The 26,706-nt window shown below is 39.8% G+C and overlaps 1 protein-coding gene across 2 annotated transcripts in view; it reads right to left on the reverse strand.

Annotated features, from left to right (window-relative positions):
• The window catches only part of PRKN (parkin RBR E3 ubiquitin protein ligase), an 890,155-nt gene that overhangs the window by 419,345 nt on the left and 444,104 nt on the right, over nt 1-26,706 (reverse strand). For both annotated transcript variants that reach the window (XM_070733810.1, XM_070733812.1), the window contains one exon: nt 18,591-18,706. In XM_070733810.1, the coding sequence (XP_070589911.1) occupies nt 18,591-18,706 (116 nt within the window). The remainder of the gene's footprint in view (nt 1-18,590; nt 18,707-26,706) is intronic.

Genomic DNA, 26,706 nt, shown 5'->3' on the forward strand with positions numbered 1-26,706 from the left:
GCAATAAACCAGCTCTCAGGAAAAAGAAGACCTAGACACTAGCCACCCCTTCCTGGCTGGGAAATAAAGAGTAGGGGTTTGGGAGTGGCCTGTTGTCACAGACAACAATTTGTTTTCCAGTGTACATCAATAAACTCTAGAACGAGTACAGAGAAGAGCAACAAAGATGATTAGGGGACTGGAAGCTAAAACATATGAAGAATGGTTGCAGGAACTGGGCATGGCTAGTTTAATGAAAAGAAGGACCAGGGGAGACATGATTAGCAGTGTTCCAATATCTCAAGGGTTGCCACAAAGAAGAGGGAGGCTATTCTCCAAAGTACCTGAGGGTAGAACAAGAAGCAATGGGTGGAAACTAAACATGGAGAGTGTTCTGGTTTCTGGTAGAAATTTAGCAATTACAAATAACTCTTATTAAATGCATCATTTCATGAATAAAGAAACTCCATTTATTTCTCTGCTCTCCTTTTATTCAAACACATTCCATACAGCACTCAGTCGGTTATCTCTCTCTCAGCTGTATTTCTCAAATTCCTCCTTCTGCTTCACTTAAACAAGATTTATTTTCCTAACAGCATAACTTTAAAAAAACATTAGCACTGACTGATAACAATATAAAATACTTTGGCTTACTTTAGCGTGGCAAAAACACATCCATTTTTCCTTTCGGCAAAATTGAAACTCCATCCTTCTTCTCCACTGACCCCCTGATGTGCCAAATACCTCACTACAATATTTAACCCATTCCTCTCCTTAATATCTTCTTCCAGATATATGCTCTCTACGTTTTTGGGCCCTTCTGAATTTAGGGTTAACCCAGCAAGCGTCTGATTCTCCCTCACTAGATCCTGAACTCATAGCCCCATCCTGTGGCTGGCCTCCCACCTGTTCTACTACCTGTAACCCCAAGCCCCCCACTAATTCATAAACACTATCTGTATCTGAGTCCTCAATATCTTCATCATCCTCCAACTGATCAGGAGTATGTACAACAGAGAAAAGCAACTTAGAACTAAGGGGAAATTTCCTGACAGTTAGAACAATTAATCAGTGGAACAGCTTGCCTCCAGAAGTTGTGAATGCTGCAAATGGAAATTTTTAAGAAGATGTTGGATAACCATCTGTCTGAAGTAATGTAGGATTTCCTACCCAATCAGGGGATTGGACTGGAAAACTGCCAAGGTCCCTTCCAACTCTGTTATTGTTGTTGTCGCTGTTGTTGTGATGATGAGGATGATGTCAGATTCCTTTGCCAGAACCAGGTTTGTCGGGACTAATTGCTCTGTATTTGAGTACCAACTGAATCTCCTTGTTGGGAATAACGGGGTGAATTTGCCTCAGCTAGTATGAACAGGGACTGTTTCTGCTTGGCTTAATCATTGAAATGACTTTTTTTATCTTGAGATTTCATGTGAACAGAGACTGTTCTTGCCTGTTTCAGAATAGGAAAAGACTCTTGGCTTTGTTTATCTGATGTGAACGAAGACTATTCCTGCCCTGTTTTTAAAAAGGGCTTGCTTTACTTGTGTGTGAGCAGTTTCTCATTGCTTGCTAAGGCTGGGTCAGAGCAGATCATTAGGCCCCCAAATGACATGAGGTAGAATTTTTGGCTGTCTTATCTGTAAGGTCAGTCAGGTCCCATATCTCAGAAATGGAGATGAATATGTTCCTTTCCACCAAAGAAGGCAATTAATTCAAACAAAAATATTGTGCTCAATTAGCAGCAGAGATTTCAGCTTAGCACTTAAATAATTAACCTTTCCTCTCAAAGAATATCTCTTTCAATAATGAAAAATCTGAAGGACCAAAATAGAACTGTAGGAAATGACCAGTCTGAGCCCAAAGGAGGGGGTCAAATGCATCATAAGTCATGATTCCCTAAACTCCCATAAGAGATTTAAGTCCAGCCCACCTTGAATGCCTCTCTTATCTCCTGTGCATTTCCTTTGCCTGGTAATTAGCCAGATTCTTGTGGAGAGCTTAAGCTTGCAATAAATCTTTATATTCATTTGAACTGCTTGAATCTGCTGGCTTCCTGGGAACTCAACAACAACTACACTCATCCATAAAATAACAGATGTGAATCTGTTATGAAAAAGGAGTTCATAACAAAATGAACTTTTCAACAATATGAAAATAAATTCAGGCTTTGACTCAGTTGTAAACATTTTTTGTGGGATGAAATGAAAAAAAAAAGTGGTTCTTCCCAGAATCTGGAATTAACATATTACATTTTTGCAAAACGCATGGATTATGTTTTTCACTGATTGATTATGTGCAATCAAATTGGTGTCAACCAGGGGTGAAATTCAAAATTTTTCCCTACAGGCTCTGTGGCCGTGGCTTGCTGGGCGTGGCAGGAAAAGGACAGTGCAAAATCTCCATTCCCACGCCACTTCTGGGGGAAGGATACTGCAAAATCCTCATTCCTTCTCCACTCCTAGGGGAAGGATATTGCAAAATATCCATTCCCACCCCAGTTCAGGAGAAGGATACTGTAAAAATCTCATTCCTTCCCCACTCCTGGGGGAAGGATATTGCAAAATCTCCATTCCCACGCCACTTCTGGGGGAAGGATACTGCAAAATCCTCATTCCTTCTCCACTCCTGGGGGAAGGTTATTGCAAAATATCCATTCCCACCCCAGTTCAGGGGAAGGATACTGTAAAAATCTCCATTCCCACCCCATTCCTGGGGGAAGGATACTGCAAAATCCTCATTCCTTCCTCACTCCTGGGGGAAGGATTCTACAAATCCTCATTCCTTCCCTACTCCTGGGGGAAGGATATTGCAAAATCTCCATTCCCACCCCATTCTGTAGTCAGCTAGATGTGGTATTTGCCAGTTCTCTGAACTACTCAAAATTTCTGCTACCAGTTCTCCCAAACCTGTTGAATTTCACACCTGATGTCAACTCTTAGCAATCTCATAGGTTTTCTCAAACAGTTTCTTCAGGACTTCCAACAATGAGCCCATTGCCGATTAAATGAATTGATCCAATTGCGGCTGATCATCTTTTCCTTTTTCCTTCCACCTTTCCTAGCATCACAGACTTCCCCAGAAAGCTAAGACTTGTTGATATCTATATGCCTAGCTGCATTTTACAATACAGACAAAGTTTATTGCTAATTCCGAGAAAATGTATTCAGGATTACAACTTTGCATAGCAATCCTTAACACTTAACAAGAAATACATCTCATAAAGTCTGGTGGAAGTTTTGTATAAACATAGCTAGGATATTTAGTTCTTTAACAAAGAGCTGACTGGGACTGGGAATTTTAAAATCTGTATAAATACATAATTATTACTTCAAAATCTTGCAAGTAATTGATGCTTTAAGCCCTTTTTCCTTATATCTCAAAGCCAGTTACAGGATAAATCAGAATAAAACAATATGCATATTTCAATTGAAAAACCAGAAATAATGTAGCCTTTTTGTTTATTTAAAGCTATTTCATATTGCATTTGCTTACAATAATTTATGTACACACATTTACTATTTTTCTCTACATGTTTCCATCTGCACAACAATGAAATTGCAAAAAATATGGGTGCCATTAGTTTATCCCCCAAGTACTGCAATTTTAATTCTACCAATACTCATTTCCCTCCAGTTTGCTTTCACTTAATTTTCACACTCACCCACACCTCCTTTCAAAAACTCAACTGACTGAAAGAGAAACAAATAAGAGAAGCAAGAACTATTTTCTCCTCTGCCCCCTTAGCCGGAGGGTTTTTTTTCCTCTATTTTCTTATACAGTATTCTATGTCATTTCTCTGAGCTATTATTTTTTTTCCAAGACTCCAATCAAATTCTATAGTTATTTTAAATATTCTCCTTTCAAGGGTTAGAACAAAGATAGATTAGAAAACACAAGTGCAATTCAGCCATCACTGTTCACATTGTCAGAAGACAAAAGTTATTATGTCTGACTTTTTGCATATATTCAGGTCATTTTCTTGGCAACAATATGAAAAGCCGTCTGGAGTGCTTTGGGAGTTGGGCGGCATATAAATTTAATAAAATAAATAAATAAAACTGATGTGCCATTGCCTGGATCCAGGATGATATTCAGGATCTTGCTGTTTGCTTAGCATTTTGCCTAGGGGGGGGGGAGATGTCATTTCGTAAATAGATGCTCAAATATAAACTGAAACAAAACAGAGACTATGTTTGAATTTTCTTATGCTGCATAGGGTGAGTCTAGCGATTGTGTTTTTAATTTATTGGGGGGTTGTTGTTTAAGGACAATAAAAGTCTAAGGGGTGGATACAGGTTGAGGTAGTCCTCAACTTACAACAGTTCACTTAGTGACCGTTCAAAGTTACAATGGCCCTGAAAAAAGTGACTTAAGACCATTTTTCACACTTATGACCATTGCAACCTCCCCATGGTCATGTGATTTACATTCAGCTCCTTGACAACTGGGTTCATAGCTAGTTGCAGTATCCTGAGGTCATGTGATTTTGCAACTTTCTGACAAAGATAATCCATGGGGAAAACAGATTCACTGAACAAACATATTAATAACTTAACTGCAGGGATTCACTTAACAAATATGGCAAAAAAATGATGATTCACTTAACAAATTTCTCAGTTAGCTTCCTCAGTTCAGTTCTTAATAGGCCAGTATTTCTCAATTTCAGCCACTTTAAGACTTGTGGAATAGCATGGGGAACGCTGGGAATTAAAGTCTACTTATCTTATTGATTGATTGATTGTATTTATATGCTGCTCATTCCAAAGCGAACTCACAGCATCTGACAACAATTATAAACCCACACAGCAAAATAACCCAATAAAATCAGCAGTATGATAAAAGCAATAATGTCATTAAAAAAAACATTCCTAAATTACAGTATCTCTGGTTCTAATTCCAGGCCTGCCAGAAAAGCCAGGTCTTAACAGCTTACTGGAATACCAATAGGGAGGAGATACTGTGGATCTCTGGGGGCTGTTGATTCCACAGGGCCGGAGCCACCACAGAGAAGGCTCTTCCCCAAGGTCCCATCAACCAACATTGTTTGGCGGATGGGACCCGGAGAAGGCTGACTCTGTGGGCCCTTACTTGCCAGAGCGAGGTATGAGGACAGAGGCGGTCCTGAAGATAGTCTGGCCCTGAGCCATTTAGAGCTTTAAAGGTAATAACCAACACCTTGAATTGTGTTCAGAGACTGGTTGGCAACCAATGCAGCTCGCGCAAAGATGGGAGTAATATGGGCATACCTTGGTACACCTGTTATTGCACGCGCTGCTGCATTCTGCACCAGCTGAAGTCTCCGAACACTCTTCAAGGGTAGCCCCATGTAGAGCGCATTGCAATAGTCAAGACGAGAGGTAATGAGGGCGTGAGTGACTGTGCAGAGTGCCTCCTGGTCAAGGTAGTTGCTGAGCTTGAGAAACATGGTAATAGGGAGTTGTTTGCCTATACTTTTATTCTATATCTGAATGTGCATATGGGGATGTGTGGTTTTTAGTAGCTGTTTCTGAAAGTGTTCACAGTTATCATCCAACTGACAGCTGTGATACTGAGGTTTCATCTATTCAGTCTGTGAATCTTGACAGAGTTAAATAATCCCATAGGGACAAACCACAAGCAACTAGGAAGAAACTAGGACATCCACTATTGAAATAAATATAAATATTTGCATCAACAAGCTTCTAGTCTATGGTTTAAGCTAACATCACAGATATCTATTGTTTCACTACATTGCAACTGACTACTGTTGATTTAAAAAGATGGGGAACTATCTCATTCAAGACTGATTTTCAAAGCTGACAGCAACTAATGAGAAAATGTCAACAGTCATGGGATTGAGAGAAGGGGAAAGCAGCCTACACTGATAGGCAAGAGTTTTCTCAGAGTTACAAGCATTTCCTACATGTTTTGGTACTTTTAATTACTATTCATATTTATTAAAAAATCAAACTGGAGAATGCTTCGCATTTTTTTCTTCTCTTCAATCTCAAAATGCCCCACTGAAGTAGGATGCTAAATTAATCAGTTTTGCCAATATTATTCTCACTTCTGAATTACCCAAACAGTTACCCAAATACACTAAGAAAATGACACAGATTGAAATGTAATTGCCAGGCTCAATTCAAATTCTCTATTCATCTGCTCGAACACTGCTAAAGGGCTTTCATTATTCTTCTGTTTAGCATCTATCCAACCAGCCCATGATTGGCACCAGATCACTGTTCTGCCATTGTGTAATCAACTGGCTGGCTGTCTTCTAGCAAGGATCAATCAGCCCATCACGTGAACTTCACTCTTGTAAAACAAAGACACTTCAGAAACACAGAATTATAAACTTTTTAGCTCTTTAAATTGCTTTATAAATTGGTAAGGCAAAAAAAAATATGGCAACTGGCATTCACAGCCACCCACGATATTGTTTCAAACAATGAGCCTTTTCTTGAATAGAAAAGGGAAGCTAAATGTTTTAAATACTTTGAACATATCAAAAGTTGGTTTAAAGAGCTTCTTTTTCTTTTTTCTCTTCCTCTTGCTTATTGTTATAAGAAGTATGGTCAATAGTTAATATTAATAAGCAATAATCATTTGAAATAATTATTCAATTATTGGGAAAAATGGTTCATTCATAGCAGAACAGGTATGAAAGATTAATTAAGAGGCAAAACTTTCTGGATATTGGCTATATTATCAAACTTTTCATTGCTCACATCAACAATTCATCAGTGCTTTGGATTTAGATGGTAAACAGTCTGGCATTTTCATGAAGGCAGAATATACAAAACAGTCTGACCACCAGTCAGTTTATTACTGTATTACTGTGGCTTTTGTGGTTGCTGTTTTTGTTTTTGTTGATTGTGTTATTTCAAGCTGAAAGAAATTTGGCGGTTCCGAGCAGTTTCAATCTAAATATTCTGAATATTCCAGGCACAGAGCTATTCAGCTCAGTTTTGTATTTTATGGTTGTGATGTTTCTTTTCAAATCATCTTCAATGTAGCACGACAAATAGAAAAAATGATGTTGATGGTATCCAAGTCTTTGACAGTATTCAATACTACTTTCAACAATGTCACAGAGGTGTTGAGTGAAAGTTTTCACCGGAGTTGTCGCACCCAAATTGTGTAATTGGTGGGCCACTATCGGAGAGGCGCACTGGACCACACCGGTAAGGACCCACCTTCGTCTTTGCTTGTCAGAAGGTTACAAAAGGTGATCTCATGATCCCAGGACACTGTGACTGTCATAGAAATGAGTCCGCTACCAAGTATCTGGATTTTGATCATGGGGATGCTGCAACAGTCATAAGTGTGAAAAACGGTCACTTTTTTCAATGCCGTTGTAACTTTGAACCATCACTAAATGAACTGTTGTGAACTGGGGACTACCCATACATGGAGAAAGTAGATAACTGCAGTATGATAAGATGGAAACATTGCAGTGTTGCGTGTCTTGCTCAGTTTGTGAAAAAAAAGAAATACAGTGATACCTCGTCTTACAAACCCCTCATCATACAAACTTTTCGAGATACAAATCCAGGGTTTAAGATTTTTTGCCTCTTCTTCCAAACTATTTTCACCTTACAAACCCAAGCCGCTGCCACTGGGATGCCCCGCCTCCGGACTTCTGTTGCCAGCGAAGTGCCCGTTTTTTCACTGCTGGGATTCCCCTGCTGGGATTTCCCTGCAGCATCACAAAAACATGGAAGTCCAGAGGTGGGGTTTCCTATGGAGGGGAGCATCAGGGGATTCCCAGCAGTGCAAAAACGGGCACTTCGGCTGGCAAAAGGGGTGAGTTTTGGGCTTGCATGCATTAATCGCTTTTCTATTGATTCCTATGGGAAACATTGTTTCGTCTTACAAACTTTTCACCTTACAAACCTCGTCCCAGAACCAATTAAGTTTGTAAAACCAGGTATCACTGTACCAGTATATATCCATGTACTGATATATTTTATTATTCATTTCAATAAGATTTTAAAGACTCCACTATGCTGGTTATCATAGGGAAGCAAGCCTAATATCTACTCTGAGTCACTGTTTCCTTTCAATTTTCAGAAATCTGTCGTTCATATCTTTATCTGACATTTACACCATCTGCATGAATTCTCTCACAGAAAGGCCCTGATCATAATAAGGTTGAAGAGGCTTTGCAGGGATTTGTTTGCCATCACAGTATCGTCTACAAAAATTGACACTGCGGTGCTGGAAATTGAAAAGGTTTCTCCTATAATCGCTGTGAAATGTTACATTTTCCATAAGCCTGATCCTTAGTTGTTTAGGCAGCTGTCCTAGAAATAACTTTTTCTGATCACACCAACGTAAGTAAGTTTTCTTGATTACCTACAAGATTGCCTGCCAGACAGCTATAAATCTTCATTCCCGTTCAATCAATAGGCTACGGTATCTGGTATTGCTTATCAGCAAGGTTTCTACCCGGCTCAGCTGCTGTAATGGTATGTGGGAATGACCTGAGGAGACAGCAGTCCAGACAATAGTCTGATGAACAAAACCTGAGTCCAAAATAGGGGTGAAGGAGGAGAAAATGCCTCAGATGGGATGCTCCCTAGTTTTGGGGAAGACTAAAAGTGAGGGAGGGGATTGATACTTTCAGATTTGCAAGATTCCACTACTGTAACCTTACAACAAAACCTCTTGGTTGGGCTTCTTGTCCGAACTATAAGCAGTCAACTAGATCTCCATCTACACTAGTGATAGTGAACCTTTTTTTCCTTGGATGCCAAAAGCGTGCACGCATGCCTACACCCATTATGCAGGTTCTGCTTTCTGCACGTGCTCGTGAGTCCCACCTGTGCGACACTCCCCCATCCCTGCACGTGTCCAGTGTCACGCTGGAAATTGCCAGCCACAGAGACATTCAGCAATTAAAGAGTTAACATGTGTGCCTTGCTATTAATCACTCCCATATTTACGTCATATCCCACATATCACTTCCGCCCGCATGAGATTGCTCTCTTCCTCCGTATGTTCTTCTCCAGACGCCATTATGCCTTAAAGCTGCTTAAATTATTTTGTCTCTAATGACACTGTTTGTTTTCTTTTTTATAATAAAGAAATGCTTGTTTTCAAAATCGATGCCTGGACTCCTTAAATCCATCACCTCTAGGGTAATTAAAGTTCAAACGGATTTTAATTATTCTTAACATCCAGATGAACCCCATTTTGGTACTAGCAGGCCTCTCTGAAGCATCCTGGAACTAAAAATGGGTTGTGAGGGGAGCGCTACACCCCCACCCTATTTTGGTGCCAGGAGGCCTCCCTGAATTTAATTTATTTGACTTCCATGCAGCCCAAATCCATGGGGCTCCTGGAATGTAAAGCTTACTGGAACTTAAAACAGGCCGCGAGGACAGTGCCACAACCCCCCTGTATGCGCACGTGACCCTCCTGCCCCCCCCATGCATGCACATGTCTCCTGACAGGGATCTAAAAATCAGTTGGCTGGCAGGAGGTGTGCGGGCACGCCTGGTGGAGCTGACCTGGGCGTCAGTTCGCGTCCCCATAGAAATGGCTCCATGTGCCACCGGTGGCACATGTACCATAAGTTCGCCTTGATGGGTCTATACCAGCGATGGCGAACCTTTTTTTCTTCAGGTGCCGAAATAGCATGCATGCGCACTATGGTGCATGTGTGAGCGCCCACAGTCATAATTCAATGTCTGGGGAGGGCAAAAAACAGTTTCCCCTACCCTCCAGAGGCTCTCTGGAGGCCGGAAATGGCCTGTTTCCCAACTTCTGGTATGTCTAGTAGGCTCGCGTGTTGCCCTCCCCAGGCTCCAAAGGCTTCCCTGGAGCCAGAAGAGGTAAAAGCACCCTCCCCCAATCCTCCGGAGGTTCTCTGGAAGCCAAAAATGCCCTGCCAGAACCTCTGTGCAAGCCAAAAATCAGCTGGTCGGCACACACTTGCATGTTTCAAAAATGTCCACAGAATAACCCTCTGAAGACTGGGCCATACCTGACCTCAAACACCTGAAAATCTGGTCCTCGCTCGTTAAATGGTAAAGGCTTCTTGATCCCAATAATCTTCGATTTTTCTGTGGTCTAAAATTAAGCTTAAAAGTCACCTTCTTCCCATGATCAAAACTGAAGCGTTTGTTTGGGTCACTTATGCATTCTACAGGGATATAGAATGTAAAAATTGCTCACTAGGATGTAACAGAATTTGCCATAAGTTACTCTCTTGAAATTGTTGTCTTGCCCTCACAAGACAGAGTAATAAATAGCACATAGAATTTCAAATTACTTGATTTTCTACGGCGTCCATACAAAGATATGTGCCATGTGACTCCTTTAAATAAATAAATAAATAAATAACCCTGAAAACAGCCTAATATATGTCAAAGTTCTTAACTACCTTTATTATTATTATTATTATTATTATTATTATTATTATTATTATTATTATTTATTAGATTTGTATTACTACCTAGAAAGTAATGTGTTTCAGTTCCTTTAACATTAATTTGCTGAACCATCAGATCACACCATAGGGCTATCTGGGATCACCCTAGGTATCTAAATAAATTTGTTTATTTTTTCCAACAGCTCTTGAAGGCTAGCATTTCATTCCACTTCTCAATGAAACAATTCCAACCCTTGCTTCCACCCATGATTTAAACATTTAAATCTTAAAATAATTTATTCCAATTGTGGAATAATTTCTACTAATCATACCTCCCATCATCCAGGAAGATTCAGAACTTTTAATAACTGACCACTATAATAAAATTGGAACTTTTGTTTTGGGGAAAAGCTGCCGCTAATATTATTTGTATCTAAGGGACATTGGCTCAACCCAGTTGGCATTTTAGAAAATTCTCAAAATATGGTTTTCTTAAGAAAGACTATTGGGAGAAACAATGAGAAATGGGGAGCCTATAAGAAGGCTATATTATATCTGAGTCTTTGAAACTCAATGGTCTTAATTATATTTAATTGTTTTTAATTATTATTATTATTATTATTAGTAGTAGTAGTAGTAGTAGTAGTAGTAGTAGTATTAATTAGATTTGTATGCCGCCCCTCTCCGTAGACTCGGGGCGGCTCACAACAATAGCAAAGACAATGTAAGAAGAACAAATCTAATAATTTAAAAAACACTAAAAACCCCATTATTAAAGGCAAGCATACACACAAACATACCATGTATAAACTGTATAGGCCCGGGGGAGATGTCTCAGTTCCCCCATGCCTGACGGCAGAGATGGGTCTTAAGAACTTTACAAAAGGCAAGGAGGGTGGGGGCAGTTCCGATCTCCGGGGGGAGCTGGTTCCAGAGGGTCGGGGCCGCCACAGAGTAGGCTCTTCTCCTGGGTCCCACCAAACGACATTGTTTAGTCGACGGGACCCGGAGAAGGCCAACTCTGTGGGACCTAACCGCTCACTGGGATTCGTGCGGCGGAAGGCGGTCCCAGAGGTATTCTGGTCCGATGCCATGAAGGGCTTTATAGGTCATAACCAACACTTTGAATTGTGACCGGAAATTGATCGGCAACCAATGCAGACTGCGGAGTGTTGGTGTAACATAGGCATACCTTGGGAAGCCCATGATTGCTCTCACAGCTGCATTCTGCACAATCTGAAGTTTCCGAACACTTTTCAAAAGTAGCCCCATGTAGAGAGCAATGCAGTAGTCGAACCTCGAGGTGATGAGGGCATGAGTGACTGTGAGCAGTGAGTCCTGGTCTAGATAGGGTGCACCAGGCGAACCTAATAATATTAGGTTGCATTAACAGAGGAAGACCATACTTAGAATACTGCATCAAGTTTTGGTCATCCCAATACAAAAAAAATGCTGAGATTTTGGAAAGAGTTCAGAGAAGACAAATAAAGATGATTAAGGGCCTAGAAGCTATAACACATGATGGCTAAGATGTGTTTTCATTATTTGAATATTCAGAGATAGGTAGCCATAGACACTGTAGATGATGAAGAAATAAGTAAATCAATTATCTTGGATCATGATATTCAATAGAAAAGTTAACCCTGAGAGCTGGGACCATCTGCAGTATTTCCATCAATTTGGGGAAGCACTCCATTTTCCTTTTTTCAAATCCAAAGTGGGAACATTTTTATCAAAGTTTGTTGCATAAAAATCAATTTCCAGAAGTACACACAGATAGCAATAGCATTTACAGTGCTTTACAGCCCCCTCTAAGCAGTTTACAGGATCAGCATATTGCCCCCAACAATCTGGGTCCTCATTTTACCCACTTTGGAAGGATGGAAGGCTGAGTCAACCTTGAGCTTGCGGTGAGATTTGAACTGCTGAACTAAAGCTAGCAGTTAGCTGAAGTAGCCTGCAGTGCTGCACTCTAACCACTGCGCCATCCAGGCTCTTCAATCAGATGCCGAATTCAGCTGGATTCATTAACTTCTTTATAAACATAGTAATTTATATACAATACCACAAGTAAATTATTCAAGTAAACACTAGCAGGTGAGTTAGTTTCATTTCAGCAGAGCAAACAGGCACAGAGTGGGCTGAGAGTACAGAGTGGACAAGAGAGTATGGATGGACTGAACCATCCCCAGCCTTAAACTTAACTTTTCAGTTTCAATTCTCTGTACAGAATCAGAAGTGTTTAGTTCTTATTGACTGACTTAGTTGCTATGACTATTAATTGGTTGACCTTGTTGCCATTGGCTCTCCCAGTCATTTTCTAACAATTTTCCATTCAATTTGCTTTCCGTTTCATCCTTGCAACTTGATAGAACTCCTCCTTGCCTATGCAGGCAGGATAGGAGGCCTATTCCTTCTTACTCTGGACTTTACCCGCACAAGCCCGCAAAGGGGCAGTTGCACTAACATGACATTTCCCGTGCTGCTTTAGTTTAAAATGTTAATATTAAAGTAAATGCATATTTACTTCTTGTAATCCCAATGGAAACATTTGTTCTAGTAATGAGACCCGTCATGCAAATCGATTTATAATTTGGGAGCCATGGTCCAAAAAAGCTAGAGAATCCCTTCTCTAGATGCCAGAAATAACTGCAGTAATTGAAAGAGAAGAGAGATATTGGGAGGAGAATTCCTAAAGCACTACATTAAAAAGCTTCTTGTTGGAAACATAACACATGTTTGGGGGATGGAAGGTTGATGCATCAGCTAGGTTTGTTGCTAGGTTGATGCATCAGCTAGGCTGATGCGACAAACTAGTGTTTAGGCTGGCTTTGCATAGGTACTCTGGGTTAATTCATTCAGTGTAGCTTGCTAATGATGAATGTACACTTTAGCATGTTGTATAAACACTGCCAGTTGAACTTTGTGCAATAAACAGACTAGTGCCTGTGCCAATGGGGTTTGGATGGCATTTCAGACTTAATGGATACAGCAAGCAATTGAGATTCTGCATAGAATAGCTCAAATATAAACGATAAAAAAGATAAATAACAGCCTTATAACTCTCAGATATCAGTGAACTGATAAAATTATCATTATTCTTTTCAAAGCTGACTCATCTTTTAACTGATCAATATGGCTTACTTTCTTCACCGAACTACTGTCAGCAGACAGTCAAGGCAGCAATAATTCAGTGGTCTATATTGTGTTGTGGCTAAATTGGAAAAACACCAACATTTATTTATCTTTAAAACCTTTTTGAGAAATCGTCCTTTGCTCATAAACAAGTTCTTTCCTCCTAGGTTTATCAATAACCTCTTATTTAACCCCCCCCCCCTTATTTGACATATTTTTAATTTTGTAAAATGTAAGTGACATGGATATTTATACATGTACCTCATGCAGCTTATCAGATGTGAGCGTCCTCCTCGATCCACAGCCCACATTAGAGAAACATCTTTCAGCTGTGGCGAGGGGGGCATTTGCACAGGTTTGCCTGGTGCACCAGTTGCGGCCCTATTTGGACCGAGAGTCACTGCTCACAGTCACTCATGCCTTTATCACCTCGAGGTTCGACTACTGTAACGCTCTCTACATGGGGCTACCTTTGAAGAGTGTTCGGAAACTTCAGATCGTGCGAGAGCAATCATGGGCTTTCCCAAATATGCCCATGTTACTCCAACACTCCGCAGTCTGCATTGGCTGCCGATCAGTTTCCGGTCACAATTCAAAGTGTTGGTCATTACCTATAAAACCCTTCATGGCCCCGGACCAGGGTATCTACGAGACCGCCTTCTGCCGCACGAATCCCAGCAACCAGTTAGGTCCCACAGAGTTGGTCTCTTCCGGGTCCAGTCAACTAAACAATGTCGTTTGGCGGGCCCAGGGGAAGAGCCTTTTCTGTGGTGGCTCCGACCCTCTGGAATCAGCTCCTTCCAGAGATTAGAACTGCCCCCACCCTCCTTGCCTTTCGTAAACTCCTTAAAGCCCATCTCTGCCGTCAAGCGTGGGGAACTGAAACATCTCCCCCTGCCTGTGTACTTTTTTGTGTATGATGACTGTATGTATGTTTTTATATATTGGGGTTTCTTGTTTTTTAGACTTTTTAAATGTATTATTGTTATTTTAGATTCCAACTATTAGATTTGTTATTATATATTGTTTTTATCATTGCTGTAAGCCGCCCCGAGTCTATGGAGAGGGGCGGCATACAAATGTAATTAATAATAATAATAACAACAATAATAATAATAATAATAATAATGATAATGATAATGATAATGATGATGATAATAATAATAATAATAATAATAATAATAATAATAATAATAATAATAATAATAATAATAATATGTACCCTAATCCCTTTCTTTCATCAAAAGCAAATGAAAATATTGGGAGAAAAATTCCTAAAGCACTACATTAAAAAGCTTCTTGATGGAAACATAACACATGTTTTGGGGAAAGAATGGAAAAACACACATATTTTGGAAATGGCCATGAGAATTATATTGTAATTTCACTTTCATTTATTTTCACGAGTAACAACGTGAAGGAAGAAAATGCCCGTTTCAACGTATTCACCATTTTCTAAAATTGTCACAATGCTATTTCTTATGAGATTACTGTCACAAGCATTTGTAAACTATCTATGTCAAATTCCGTTCCTTGCTGAATTAGCAATTGTGAGTAAAAGCTGCTTAGGACAGGAGGGCAATGGGGGAAAAAAGTTGAATGTTATGACCAATTCAAACATGTAGAGAAGGAAGCCACAATAAGAAATAAGAGGGGAGAAATCCATTTCTCTAGCAGTTTGTTGTGCTGCATTTTATGAGCTAGTTTGGATGAACATTACAAGTAAGGAATAAATAGCATACTCTCACATTTTAAGTGGATCTCTTAAGTGTCTACATGGGAAAATGTTTCAGACTTTTATTATCCATGTAATTTTATTCCTGACAAATTTATGAACTTGATTAGAGAGAAACCTAGAATACTTCACCCACATTTTATTGGAATAATTCCTACTAGGATATTATTTCTCCATGAAATGCTTTAGTATTGTTTTAAAAGATAGTGATGTATATATTGGGCTTCTTTCTCTTTAATTTTAATCATACTTCTTCAGGCTTAATAGAATAACAGATTTAGAAGAGAGCTTGAAGATCTTCTAGTCCCACCTCCTGCTCAAACAGGAGACCCTGTACCAGTGATGGCGAACCTTTTTTTTCTCAGGTGCTGAAAGAGCGTCCATGCATGCTATCATGCATGCGTGAGTGCCCACACTCATAATTCAATGCTTGGGGAGAGCCTTCAGAGGCCCTGTTCCCCAACTTCTGGTGGGCCCAGTAGGCTCGTGTTTCACCCTCCCCTGGCTGCAAAGGCTTTCTTGGAGCCGGGGGAGGGTAAAAATGCCCTCCCCCATTCCCCTGAAGGCTCTCTGGAAGCCAAAAATGCCCTCCCAGAGCCTCTGTTCGAGCCAAAAATCAGCTGGCCAGCACACACATGTATGTTGGAGCTGAGCTAGGGCAACGACTCGCGTGCCAGCAGATATGGCTCTGCGTGCCACCTGTATCACCCATGCCATAGGTTTGCCATCACTGCTCTAGACTATTATCAAGTCATCAAACATTATTCTTTCTGCTCCTTTCTCTGACTGCTTGCTTTGTTACAGCATATGTATTTTGCCTTTTCATCTCTCTCTTGACTGCCCCGCTACCCTAGGTTCGCCATCACTGCCCTATACCGTTCATGACAAGTGATTGCGCAATCTCTTCTTTAAAAAAACCTCCAGTTATGGAGCACCCATAATTTCTAAAGGCAAGCTGTTCCACTGCTTAATTGTTCTCACTGTTAGAAACATTCTTCTAAGTTATAGGTTGTTTTTCTCTTTGATTAGTTTCCATCCATTGCTTCTTGTCTTGCCTTCTGGGGCTTTGGAAAATAGCTTGAGCCCCTCTTATTTGTGGCAGTTCCTCAAATGTTGAATTATTTTTTAGTTAAACGTTAATTATGAAATATGGATGAGGATGGTTTTCAAAATGAATATTTACCCACGTGTTTCACTGAGAGGGTTCTAATACTCCGGTAACAGGGAATGTTGATAACAACACGGTTAAAGTGCCTTTGAGTTGAGGTTGACTCCTGTTGACTTCAGGAATACATCCATGTAGCTTTCCTCATAAAAGTACAGAAGTACTGCAAATCACTTATAAATATTAGTTGTATCCAGTCGACTGACAAATTGTATAAACAGGACTCTGGAACAACTATGGGATCACCATTATCATTGTTTTTTAAGGAAAACTTGAAGAAGACAAGAGTGTATCTATATGTGTATGTGTATATATTTCATTGCTTGCAGTATAGAATGGAAGAGAATATGAAATCTCTTTTTGACTTAAACAAATGAGATCCAATTCTTATATTTGAACATCGTGTTGAACATTGTTTAAGCTCTATGCATTTCTGTTTTGCTCATTCTCTGTTAGCAGCAATAAGAACAAAAAAGCCATGTTCAACAGCAGAATAATTCACAATAAAGAGGGGCAAGACAATAACAGTAGGAAATCATTACTACCGTAACGCGATAGGAAATGTGGAAAATATAAAAATAGATGTTTTCTTCTTAAAGCCTTTTAGTCTTTCCATATATGCAAAATGATTTCCATGTATGCACTATATGGGCACTTGATCAACTGAATAGGAATTCAAAATCGTTAACGGCGAGTATTCTGAGCAGAGTCAGGTTACAAGCGGTGTGCCACAAGGGTCTGTTCTGGGTCCTATTCTTTTTAATATGTTTGTGAGTGACATAGGGGAAGGTTTGGTAGGGAAGGTTTGCCTATTTGCCGATGACTCTAAAGTGTGCAATAGGGTTGATATTCCCGGAGGCATCTGTAATATGGTAAATGATTTAGCTTTACTAGATAAATGGTCAAAGCAATGGAAACTGCAGTTTAATGTTTCCAAATGTAAAATAATGCACTTGGGGAAAAGGAATCCTCAATCTGAGTATTGTATTGGCAGTTCTGTGTTAGCAAATACTTCAGAAGAAAAGGATTTATGGGTAGTGATTTCTGACAGTCTCAAAATGGGTGAACAGTGCAGTCAGGCGGTAGGGAAAGCAAATAGGATGCTTGGCTGCATAGCTAGAGGTATAACAAGCAGGAAGAGGGAGATTGTGATCCCGCTGTATAGAGCGCTGGTGAGACCACATTTGGAATACTGTGTTCAGTTCTGGAGACCTCACCTACAAAAAGATATTGACAAAATTGAACGGGTCCAAAGACGGGCTACAAGAATGGTGGAAGGTCTTAAGCATAAAACGTATCAGGAAAGACTTAATGAACTCAATCTGTATAGTCTGGAGGACAGAAGGAAAAGGGGGGACATGATTGAAACATTTAAATATATTAAAGGGTTAAATAAGGTCCAGGACGGAAGTGTTTTTAATAGGAAAGTGAACACAAGAACCAGGGGACACAATCTGAAGTTAGTTGGGGGAAAGATCAAAAGCAACCTGAGAAAATATTATTTTACTGAAAGAGTAGTAGATCCTTGGAACAAACTTCCAGCAGACGTGGTAGATAAATCCACAGTAACTGAATTTAAACATGCTTGGGATAAACATATATCCATCCTAAGATAAAATACAGAAAATAGTATAAGGGCAGACTAGATGGACCATGAGGTCTTTTTCTGCCGTCAGACTTCTATGTTTCTATGTTTCTAAAATATAAAACAGTTTTTTTCATCCGTTCGGTTTTAGAATCAACATTCTAATAGACATTATGAAAGCTAAGAAATTAATTGTGTAGAAACTATTTCAGCAGAAGGACAAAGGAAAAGATACTAAAGAATAGTAATGGCCAACCTATTTGTCATTCCATGCTGAAAGCACGTATGCACCCCCTGTACCCATAATGCAATGCATTTGTGACACTCCCCCATCCCCGTGTGTGTGAGAGTCTCCTGCGCTTCCCCACATGTATACATGTTGCCTGTATGCGCCTTGGCCCCTCGCATGTGCAGAAGAGACCCGAAAATCAATTGGCCAGTGGGAGGCACATGCGTGGTGGAGCTGAGCTGGGGTGATAGTTCACATGCCATCAGAGAGGGCATTGCGTACCACATCTGGTACGCATGCCACTGGTTAACATCACGTCCAGAAAAGGAAAAGAAGACGAGAGACAAAATCGGTTTCCCGTATTACCAAGACTACCCATCAGCATTCTTCAAGCTGACTTACCTAACATCTGTACAGGTTATACACGAGATGTACCGAGTATTTGTTGTAATGAGGTTCAGCGGCACAGATGTCTCACTGTCAGAGGTTGGGTGTGCTCCACATTTAAAGTAGAATTCCTACAATATTGAAGAAGAGATAAAAAAAGGATTACATATCTGCACTTCATGTCCTCTCTTTATCTAAGTCTAAGTGAAGTTTGAGGCAGTAGATAAATCACCAGTGTCAGTAGAAAAGGAGGATACTCATTAAGAGCGGTTAGAAAGAATGCCACACAGTATTTTTGTACAAGGTGTATATGTAGCTCTTTAGATATCAGCGGAGAGAAAAGGGGCATTTGTACTTCTTTTCATTCTGTGTGATTATCTCTTCTTCATTAAAGGAGAAAAATGAACATGTTCTTGTAACTTCCATATTATATACAGTAAATATTGGATTGGAAGGGTGCATTTGTTAACATTCAAATGTTCCTCAAGATAACAATGTGGTAGAGAGAACAAAGTCAGAAACACACATTTATTAATTAATTTATTTATTAGATTTGTATGCCGCCCCTCTCTGCAGACTCAGGGCGGCTAACAACAATAAAAAGACAATGTAAGCAAATCTAATATTAAAAATAATCTAAAAAAGCCCAATTTAAAGAACCAATCATACATATAAATATACCATGTATAAATTCTATAAGTCTAGGGGGAAGGGGAAATTTCAATTCCCCCATGCCTGACGACAGAGGTGGGTTTTGAGGAGCTTGCGAAAGGCAAGGAGGGTGGGGGCAATTGGTTCCAGAGGGTCAGGGCCGCCACAGAGAAGGCTCTTCCCCTGGGTCCCGCCAGATGACATTGTTTAGTCGACGGGACCCGGAGAAGGCCAACTCTGTGGGACCTAACTGGTCGCTGGGATTCGTGCGGTAGAAGGCGGTCCCGGAGATATTCTGGTCCGATGCCATGAAGGGCTTTATAGGTCATAACCAACACTTTGAATTGTGACCGGAAACCGATTGGCAACCAATGCAGACTGTGGAGTGTTGGAGTAACATGGAGTAACACATGGCTTTATCCAAATCTATTGTACATTAATTATAGCCTGCTCTCTCCAAACAAGTTTGTATTGTCAAAGACCAAGTATTGCCAAATTCCCAGCTGGGAATTTTCAATCTTCAGCCTTAATATAATCAGAGGAGATCAGGTTAGAGAATCTAGATCTAGATTTTCTAGTTCAAGGTCTCTGATGTCATAAAGAAGCTGGCAACCATACACATACAACCACAACCACACACACACACACACACGTAGGTTTGTTATGTATTATGTATATATGTATATATACATATATACACAGTGTGTATGCATATATACACACACAAACACATAATGTGTGTGTGTGTGTGTATTAGCAATAGCAATAGTACTTAGACTTACATACTACTTTACAGCCCTCTCTAAGTGGTTAATAGAGTCAGCATATTGCCCCCAATAATTTGGTTCCTTATTTTGCCCACCTTGGAAGGATGGAAGACTGAATCAACCTTGAACCTCATGAGATTTGAATGGCCAAATTGCAGGCAGCTGGCAGGCATTCTAACCACTGCGTCACCCTGGCTCATAATGCATTGCTCATAAAGCATAATGCGTAATTCTTAAAATAAACATCCTTAAATTGCTGCTCATTAACTGTGTGTTGAAACACCTAATAAATGCAATACAACAAATAAAACGAAAACCCACCAGAAGCAAGAACCTATATGCGAACATAATTTGAAATACCTCATGGAGGAAATAGGAAGACATTTGTATGGCAGTTTTTTGTGACTATTGCCCAGTGGGTGGAAAGAGAAAAATATTTCCCCCCAAGACAATGCTCTGAAATTCCCAACCAATGCATCAGAAGAAAACTCGCTTAAAAAGCATGATGCTATCAAGATCTAAATGCAAAGTAAAAAATAATTTACAGTTTTGTAAACCAACAACTTTAACTACCACTGGGTCTGAAAAATTGTCAACCGAGGACATAAATAGTCCAGCAACGGTGGATAAGTACAAAACACATTGCACGGTGTGTTGAATTTAATAAGGAATATAATTTTCTTGATGAAAGGATTCAATTTTACTTTCTTGAATATACATTTTATAGCCCCTGTTTTGCTGGCTTATTCAAATAATGTATATTTAGTGAAGTACGGATGCAGCTGCAAGGCAAAATTAAATCCTATTAGTTTAAGCCAGGTATATTCAGAATCTATCAAACCTTTAAAGAGCAAGAACAATTTTCACTACAATGTTGGCTAGTTGGTCTTGCTGAGCTCAAATTGCTGAGTGCATTAATGGTCATTGCAAACAGCGGATGGACCCACACATTCAGCTTATGTCCATCCACAGCCTTCAGAAAGGTCATTCTCAGAAAACACAATAATAATTTAATAATAATAATTTATTAGATTTGTATGCCGCCCCTCTCCGAAGACTCGGGGCGGCTCACAACAATAACAACAATGTAACAAATCTAATACATTAAAAGAAGTCTAAAACCCATTATTTAAAAACCGTACAACACACTCATACCATACATAAATAATATAACCCAGGGGCTCAGCTTCCCCATGCCTGACGACATAGGTGGGTCTTTAATAGCTTATGAAAGGCAAGGAGGGTGGGGGCAGTTCTAATCTCTGGGGGGAGTTGGTTCCAGAGGGCCGGGGCCACCACAGAGAAGACTCTTCCCTGGGGCCTGCCAGACAATATTGTTTTGTCGATGGGACCTGAAGAAGGCCAACTCTGTGGGACCTAATCAGTCGCTGGGATTCGTGCGGCAGAAAGCGGTTCCGAAGGTATTCTGGTCCGATGCCATGAAGGGCTTTATAGGTTATTACCAACACTTTGAATTGTGACCGGAAACTAATCGGCAGCCAGTGCAGGCCACGGAGTGTTGATGAAATGTGGGCAAATCTAGGAAGTCCCACGATAGCTGTCACGGCTGCATTCTGAACGATCTGAAGTTTCCGAACACTTTTCAAAGGAAGCCCCATGTAGAGAGCGTTGCAGCAGTCGAACCTCGAGGTGATGAGGCCATGAGTGACTGTGAGCAGTGACTCCCTGTTCAAATAGGGCCGCAACTGGTGCACCAGGCAATTCTGGGCAAACACATGTGGGGCCATATTTGTTATGGTGAGAAAAGCTGGCAAATTAAAAGCAAATGAACCAGATCCACCTTGAGCAGTGATGGCAAACCTTTTTTCCCTCGGGTGCCGAAAGAGCGTGCATGCATAGTAACACGCATGCATGAGTGCCCACACCCATAATTCAATACCTGGGGAGGGAAAACAGCTTCCACTGACCCCAGGAGGCCCTCTAGAGGCCAGAAATGACCTGTTTCCCAACTTCTGATGGGCCCAGTAGGCTTGTGTTTTGCACATGCACAGAAGCCAAATCTCACGTGGGGCGCACGCATGCCAGCCGGGGATGTGCACATGCGTCCTGAAATTTACTACCACTCTATAGAGTGGCCAGTACTGGAAGCAGCCCATCACTTCAAAGGACCCTATGCAGACCAAAGGCTCATCCCCAATCAGGCCTCAGTCAACTCCTTTGGACCTGCCCATCTGGAAGCAAGCTCCAAGTAAATCTAAGTGACTGTCCTCCAGATGCTTAGAAAATGCCTTACAGCTGCTCCTTAGGTATCCTTTATTGCTTGTGCTCACCCGGTAGGAAATAGATCACTCTGAAGAGCCACTCTGAGAGTGAGATTCGCAGCATCTAAATTTGATAAATAAAAATAAATAAAAAGGGGCTGCTGGGAGACAAAAGAGCAGGGAAGTATTGATCTTTCACTACAGTTATTCTCCCTGGGTAAATCTGGATTATAGTGAAATATGCTTTAATGGCAATGGGAGCCAGGTATTGTGTTTATGGGCAAATAGACAAAAAGGAAAGTCACTATGCTTCTGGGACCTAGGCAAGAAGCAAAGTGAATTAGAACAAATTTTCTGTCTAAAAAAAGGGGAAGGAAACCACATGCTTTAACACTGAACCGAAATGATTTGGGTTCTCGCTACACAGTTCTACAGGTGGAAAAATGCCTGGAGGACATAACATTAAAAACAAAACTTCTCACCTTTGGCTACTGCTTTTTTTTACCTCTTTTCATGTTTAAAGAATCTTTCAATGGGTGCAGTTGATGAGCGCTTCTAAAACCCTTAAGTTCCAGCAGCAAAAATGTTCTCCAACTTTCCAATAAGATGGGAGCGCTGACAGCTGCCTGATCTTCTTAGGGGTTTCTACTTTACCTCCTCTTTCTGACTGCTTGTCATTTCTGAGATAGGCAATCCCCTAATCCTTAAAGTCTTCATTCTAAACAATACATATTGTTGGGCACCTATTGTATAGCCACTTGACCTCTGGTCCATGTACCTACTGTGGTTTATCAGTTTTCCAAGGATTCGGAAAATCTCCAGAGATTAAGAATCTAGGTTCTTTTACATGCATTTTTTAATAGATTATATACTATTGGTCTACATCCTGGTATCCACCAACATCTCAAATATATCTCTGCCCAAACAAACATACCTTAAAACAGCCAAATGAGTCAAATTATCTGATGGAGAATGCATGACACAGACCCAAAAACCATCAAGGGAATCGATTCAAAGAGAGAAGCTGCCCACTAAATAAGCGAATGCTTTGGTCAGATGGTTTGGTTACTTAGTTTCATAGCAATTAACCAGAGTTTCAGCAAGGATAAAGGTTTAATGTTCAAGAACATTTGCACACGAACCTACACAGCAGCTGGCTGTGATTGCCTACTGATGCTAACCTTTGTAGACACAGAATCTCAGTTTTACATTTTAATCATCCAGGGAAACTTTGAGGAAAATGCTGCCGCATTAATGATAGTCAATAGTCCATCTTTCTTGCTCCTGCATAAAAGCATAGTTAGTGGGTTTTTATAAAGGCTTTATTTAATTGCTGTATTCCAAAATAAATTGTTCCCTCTCCTCCTTCCATGTGTATTTCAGTTAATCTTGCATCTGTAAATGATTATCTCATTTCTTTTGGATGTACTGTATAATCCAGAGATACTGATTCAGTAAATGTATGAAAGTGGGGGGGGGGGGGAGTTTGGGGGGGTGTATTTAAAAGATATTAATGAGAACAGCTGTTCAAAATTAGTCACCTTCCAATTCATATTGCCATCTTTCTGCAGTTTGAAAATAAGATTCCAAATCTGTAAATAATGGGGATTAGAAGAATTTAAACCAAGAAGGTATGGTTATGACTTGCATTATTTGACCAAGCTTCCGCAAAACTGTAAAAATTGTAAAAACACCCTTCCCCATTCCCCCCGGAAGCTCTCTGGAAGTAAAAAACACCCTCCCAGAGCCTCTGTGTCAGCCAAAAATCAACTGGCTAGCATACATATGCACGTTGGATCTGAGCTAGGGCAACGGCTTGCTTACCAGCAGATATGGCTCCGTGTGCCACCTGTGGCATCCATAACATAGGTTCTCCATCACTAGGTTGTCAACATGGCCATTAGAGGCAAGAGCAAATTAACATATAGCCTCTGACACAATTGGAGATTCAATTGAGTAGGATGTGTATTGGACTGTGTAGTAGCATTATTGGTAAAGAATCCACGGGGGTCAGTTTCTCCCTTCCCTGACAGAATCTGGTAAAGGGGCAAGTACAAGTGCACTAGAGTGCCTTCCGTCCCCTATCCTATTGCTCTCCTATGTCGCGGTTTGTAGAATTGATTAAAGTCTGTTAGGACCTTAACCCCGCGGAGTCGATGGATAAAAGCCTTAGTCATTTGTTCAAAACAAGATATCTTTATTGTAAAAACAGAAATAAAACATGTCTCGAGGGACAACTCAAATATACATCTTTTACATAATGGAGGATGGAAGAGAAGAGAGTTGAAGATTGAAGAAGAAGGAAGTGAGCTGGCAGGATATTACATCATAATAGGAGGATCTTGGAAGGCACACATAGTTAACTCTTTCATTACTAAATGTGTCTGAGGGGCTGGCAAATATACAGCGTGATATCCTGTACTTTTCTTCTATTCCTATATCTCTTCTTCTATTCTTTCATTGATATGTTCTATTCCTATAACTTCTCTTCTATTCTTTCTGAGATATATTTTACTATGAGTATATCCTCTATAACCTTCATCATGTATTTTACTATGTGTATACCTCATTGTGTATTGGACAAAATCAATCAATCAATAAAATAAAATCAATCAATCAATCAATAAATAAAATAAATAAATAAATTTAGATGGGGAAAGAAACCTGCAGCAGGAAATGGTACCAATAAACCAAGCTATGGTTTAACTTCAACTTATACTAAGTCAGGGAAATACTTATTATAGACAAATCTCTCAGGAAGTCTTTTTTTTTTAAAAAAGAGTAACTAATCCTCTGAGATTATTTAAATTCTAATGCCACAGATAAATGTGGAAAGTAGATATACTCTCACTGAGCCGTACATTTTTAAAAACTAAGAACACAAAATGGTGTCTTATTGATTAGCATTCAACCAAACTTGTCATATATTGTCCTAGGAGGGAAACGGGAAGGTGGCAGAAAGGCATAACTTTTCTGCTAGTATCTAACATCTTATTCAGAAAATACCTTTATATGTGCTTTAATAAATGCAGTTTCTCTGCCCCTCTCCCTGGGAAAGGTCAGAGTTGATAAAAAAAACTGAGACCAAGCACACTGCAGTTGGACAACCTTGATGGGGAATTACCAAAGGAGATTGAATCTAAAGACTTTTTTGATCATGAATAGCAAATCTTTCTTCTTCTTTGCCAGAGGCATTCTGAAAAGGGCAGCAGGTTCAGTCAGTCAGTGTGCAAGCAGATAGTCCATATTGGAGAACAGCACTTACGTTTCTTTGATGCTTTCATATCCTTTTGCCTGTGGTCACATCATGGATATATATATATATTTGTACTTTAAAAGCTTTTATACTGAGAAAACTGGGTGCATTGTGAAAAAGATTTTCAGTAGGATAAGATGCAGCCTAAGATTTTAAGTAAGCTCTTATGTAGCATGTAGTATTTTATCCTACGAGTCAGTTTTTGTTTTCATTCTGTTTTAGAAAAAATTGCTAGGTTAAAATAGTTATTCAAACACTGCCCCTCAGGGTGGATTTTTTTTCTTCCAAAGGTCACTTGAGCTTTAAAAATTAAATGCAAAATATTACAGTCAAATAAGTTTTTCACTATGTTCGATCAAATAAAGTAACTAAAATGCGTACACACTCACACACAATTGCAAAGAATTGATAAAAAAAATAAAGGGAGACTAGTATAGATCTATTTTGAGCTATTGAGCTCTCATCAGCTAGCCATACCTTTCTATGATTCGAACCTGGGCTGCTTTCCTTGCTAGACAGTGCTTTTACCCTCTAAGCTGCAATATGCTGCCACCCATATTTGGGTATACCAGGTGACTCAACAGAAAAATACACACACACACACACACACACACACACACATAGTATGTGTATGTACACAAATATTGGTTATATTATCAATCAATGATTATCTTGCTCCAAGACTGACAAGTGTAAAGTTAAATATACATTAAACGATGGGGAAAAATTAAATATACATTATTAAAATTAGCCAGAGTTTTTTCTTTATTTCAGGAGAAACAATGTTTCAAAGGGGATTCATGCTAAGCTGCAATTAATATTTTTCCCTACCTCTGTAGGGGGCACAATCTAAGGTGAGGGAGCACAATCTGAGGTTAGTTGGGGGAAAGACCAGAAGCAATGTGAGAAAATATTATTTTGTTGAAAGAGTAGTAGATGCTTGGAACAAACTTCCAGCAGATGTGATTGACAAATCCACCGTAACTGAATTTAAACATGCCTGGGATAAACATATATCCATCCTAAGATAAAATACAGGAAATAATAATAATAATAATAATTTAATAATAATTTATTAGATTTGTATGCCTCCCTTCTCCGAAGACTAAGGGCAGACTAGATGGACCATGAAGTCTTTTTCCACCATCAATCTTCTATGTTTCTGTTGTATAAATCTCTGGGTAGAGTCTTGTGTGTTTGAGCCAGGAAACCAAACACTTAAGTTAATGGAGTTT

Source organism: Erythrolamprus reginae, chromosome 1 (genome assembly GCF_031021105.1).
Source record: "Erythrolamprus reginae isolate rEryReg1 chromosome 1, rEryReg1.hap1, whole genome shotgun sequence".
NCBI lineage: Eukaryota > Metazoa > Chordata > Lepidosauria > Squamata > Dipsadidae > Erythrolamprus > Erythrolamprus reginae.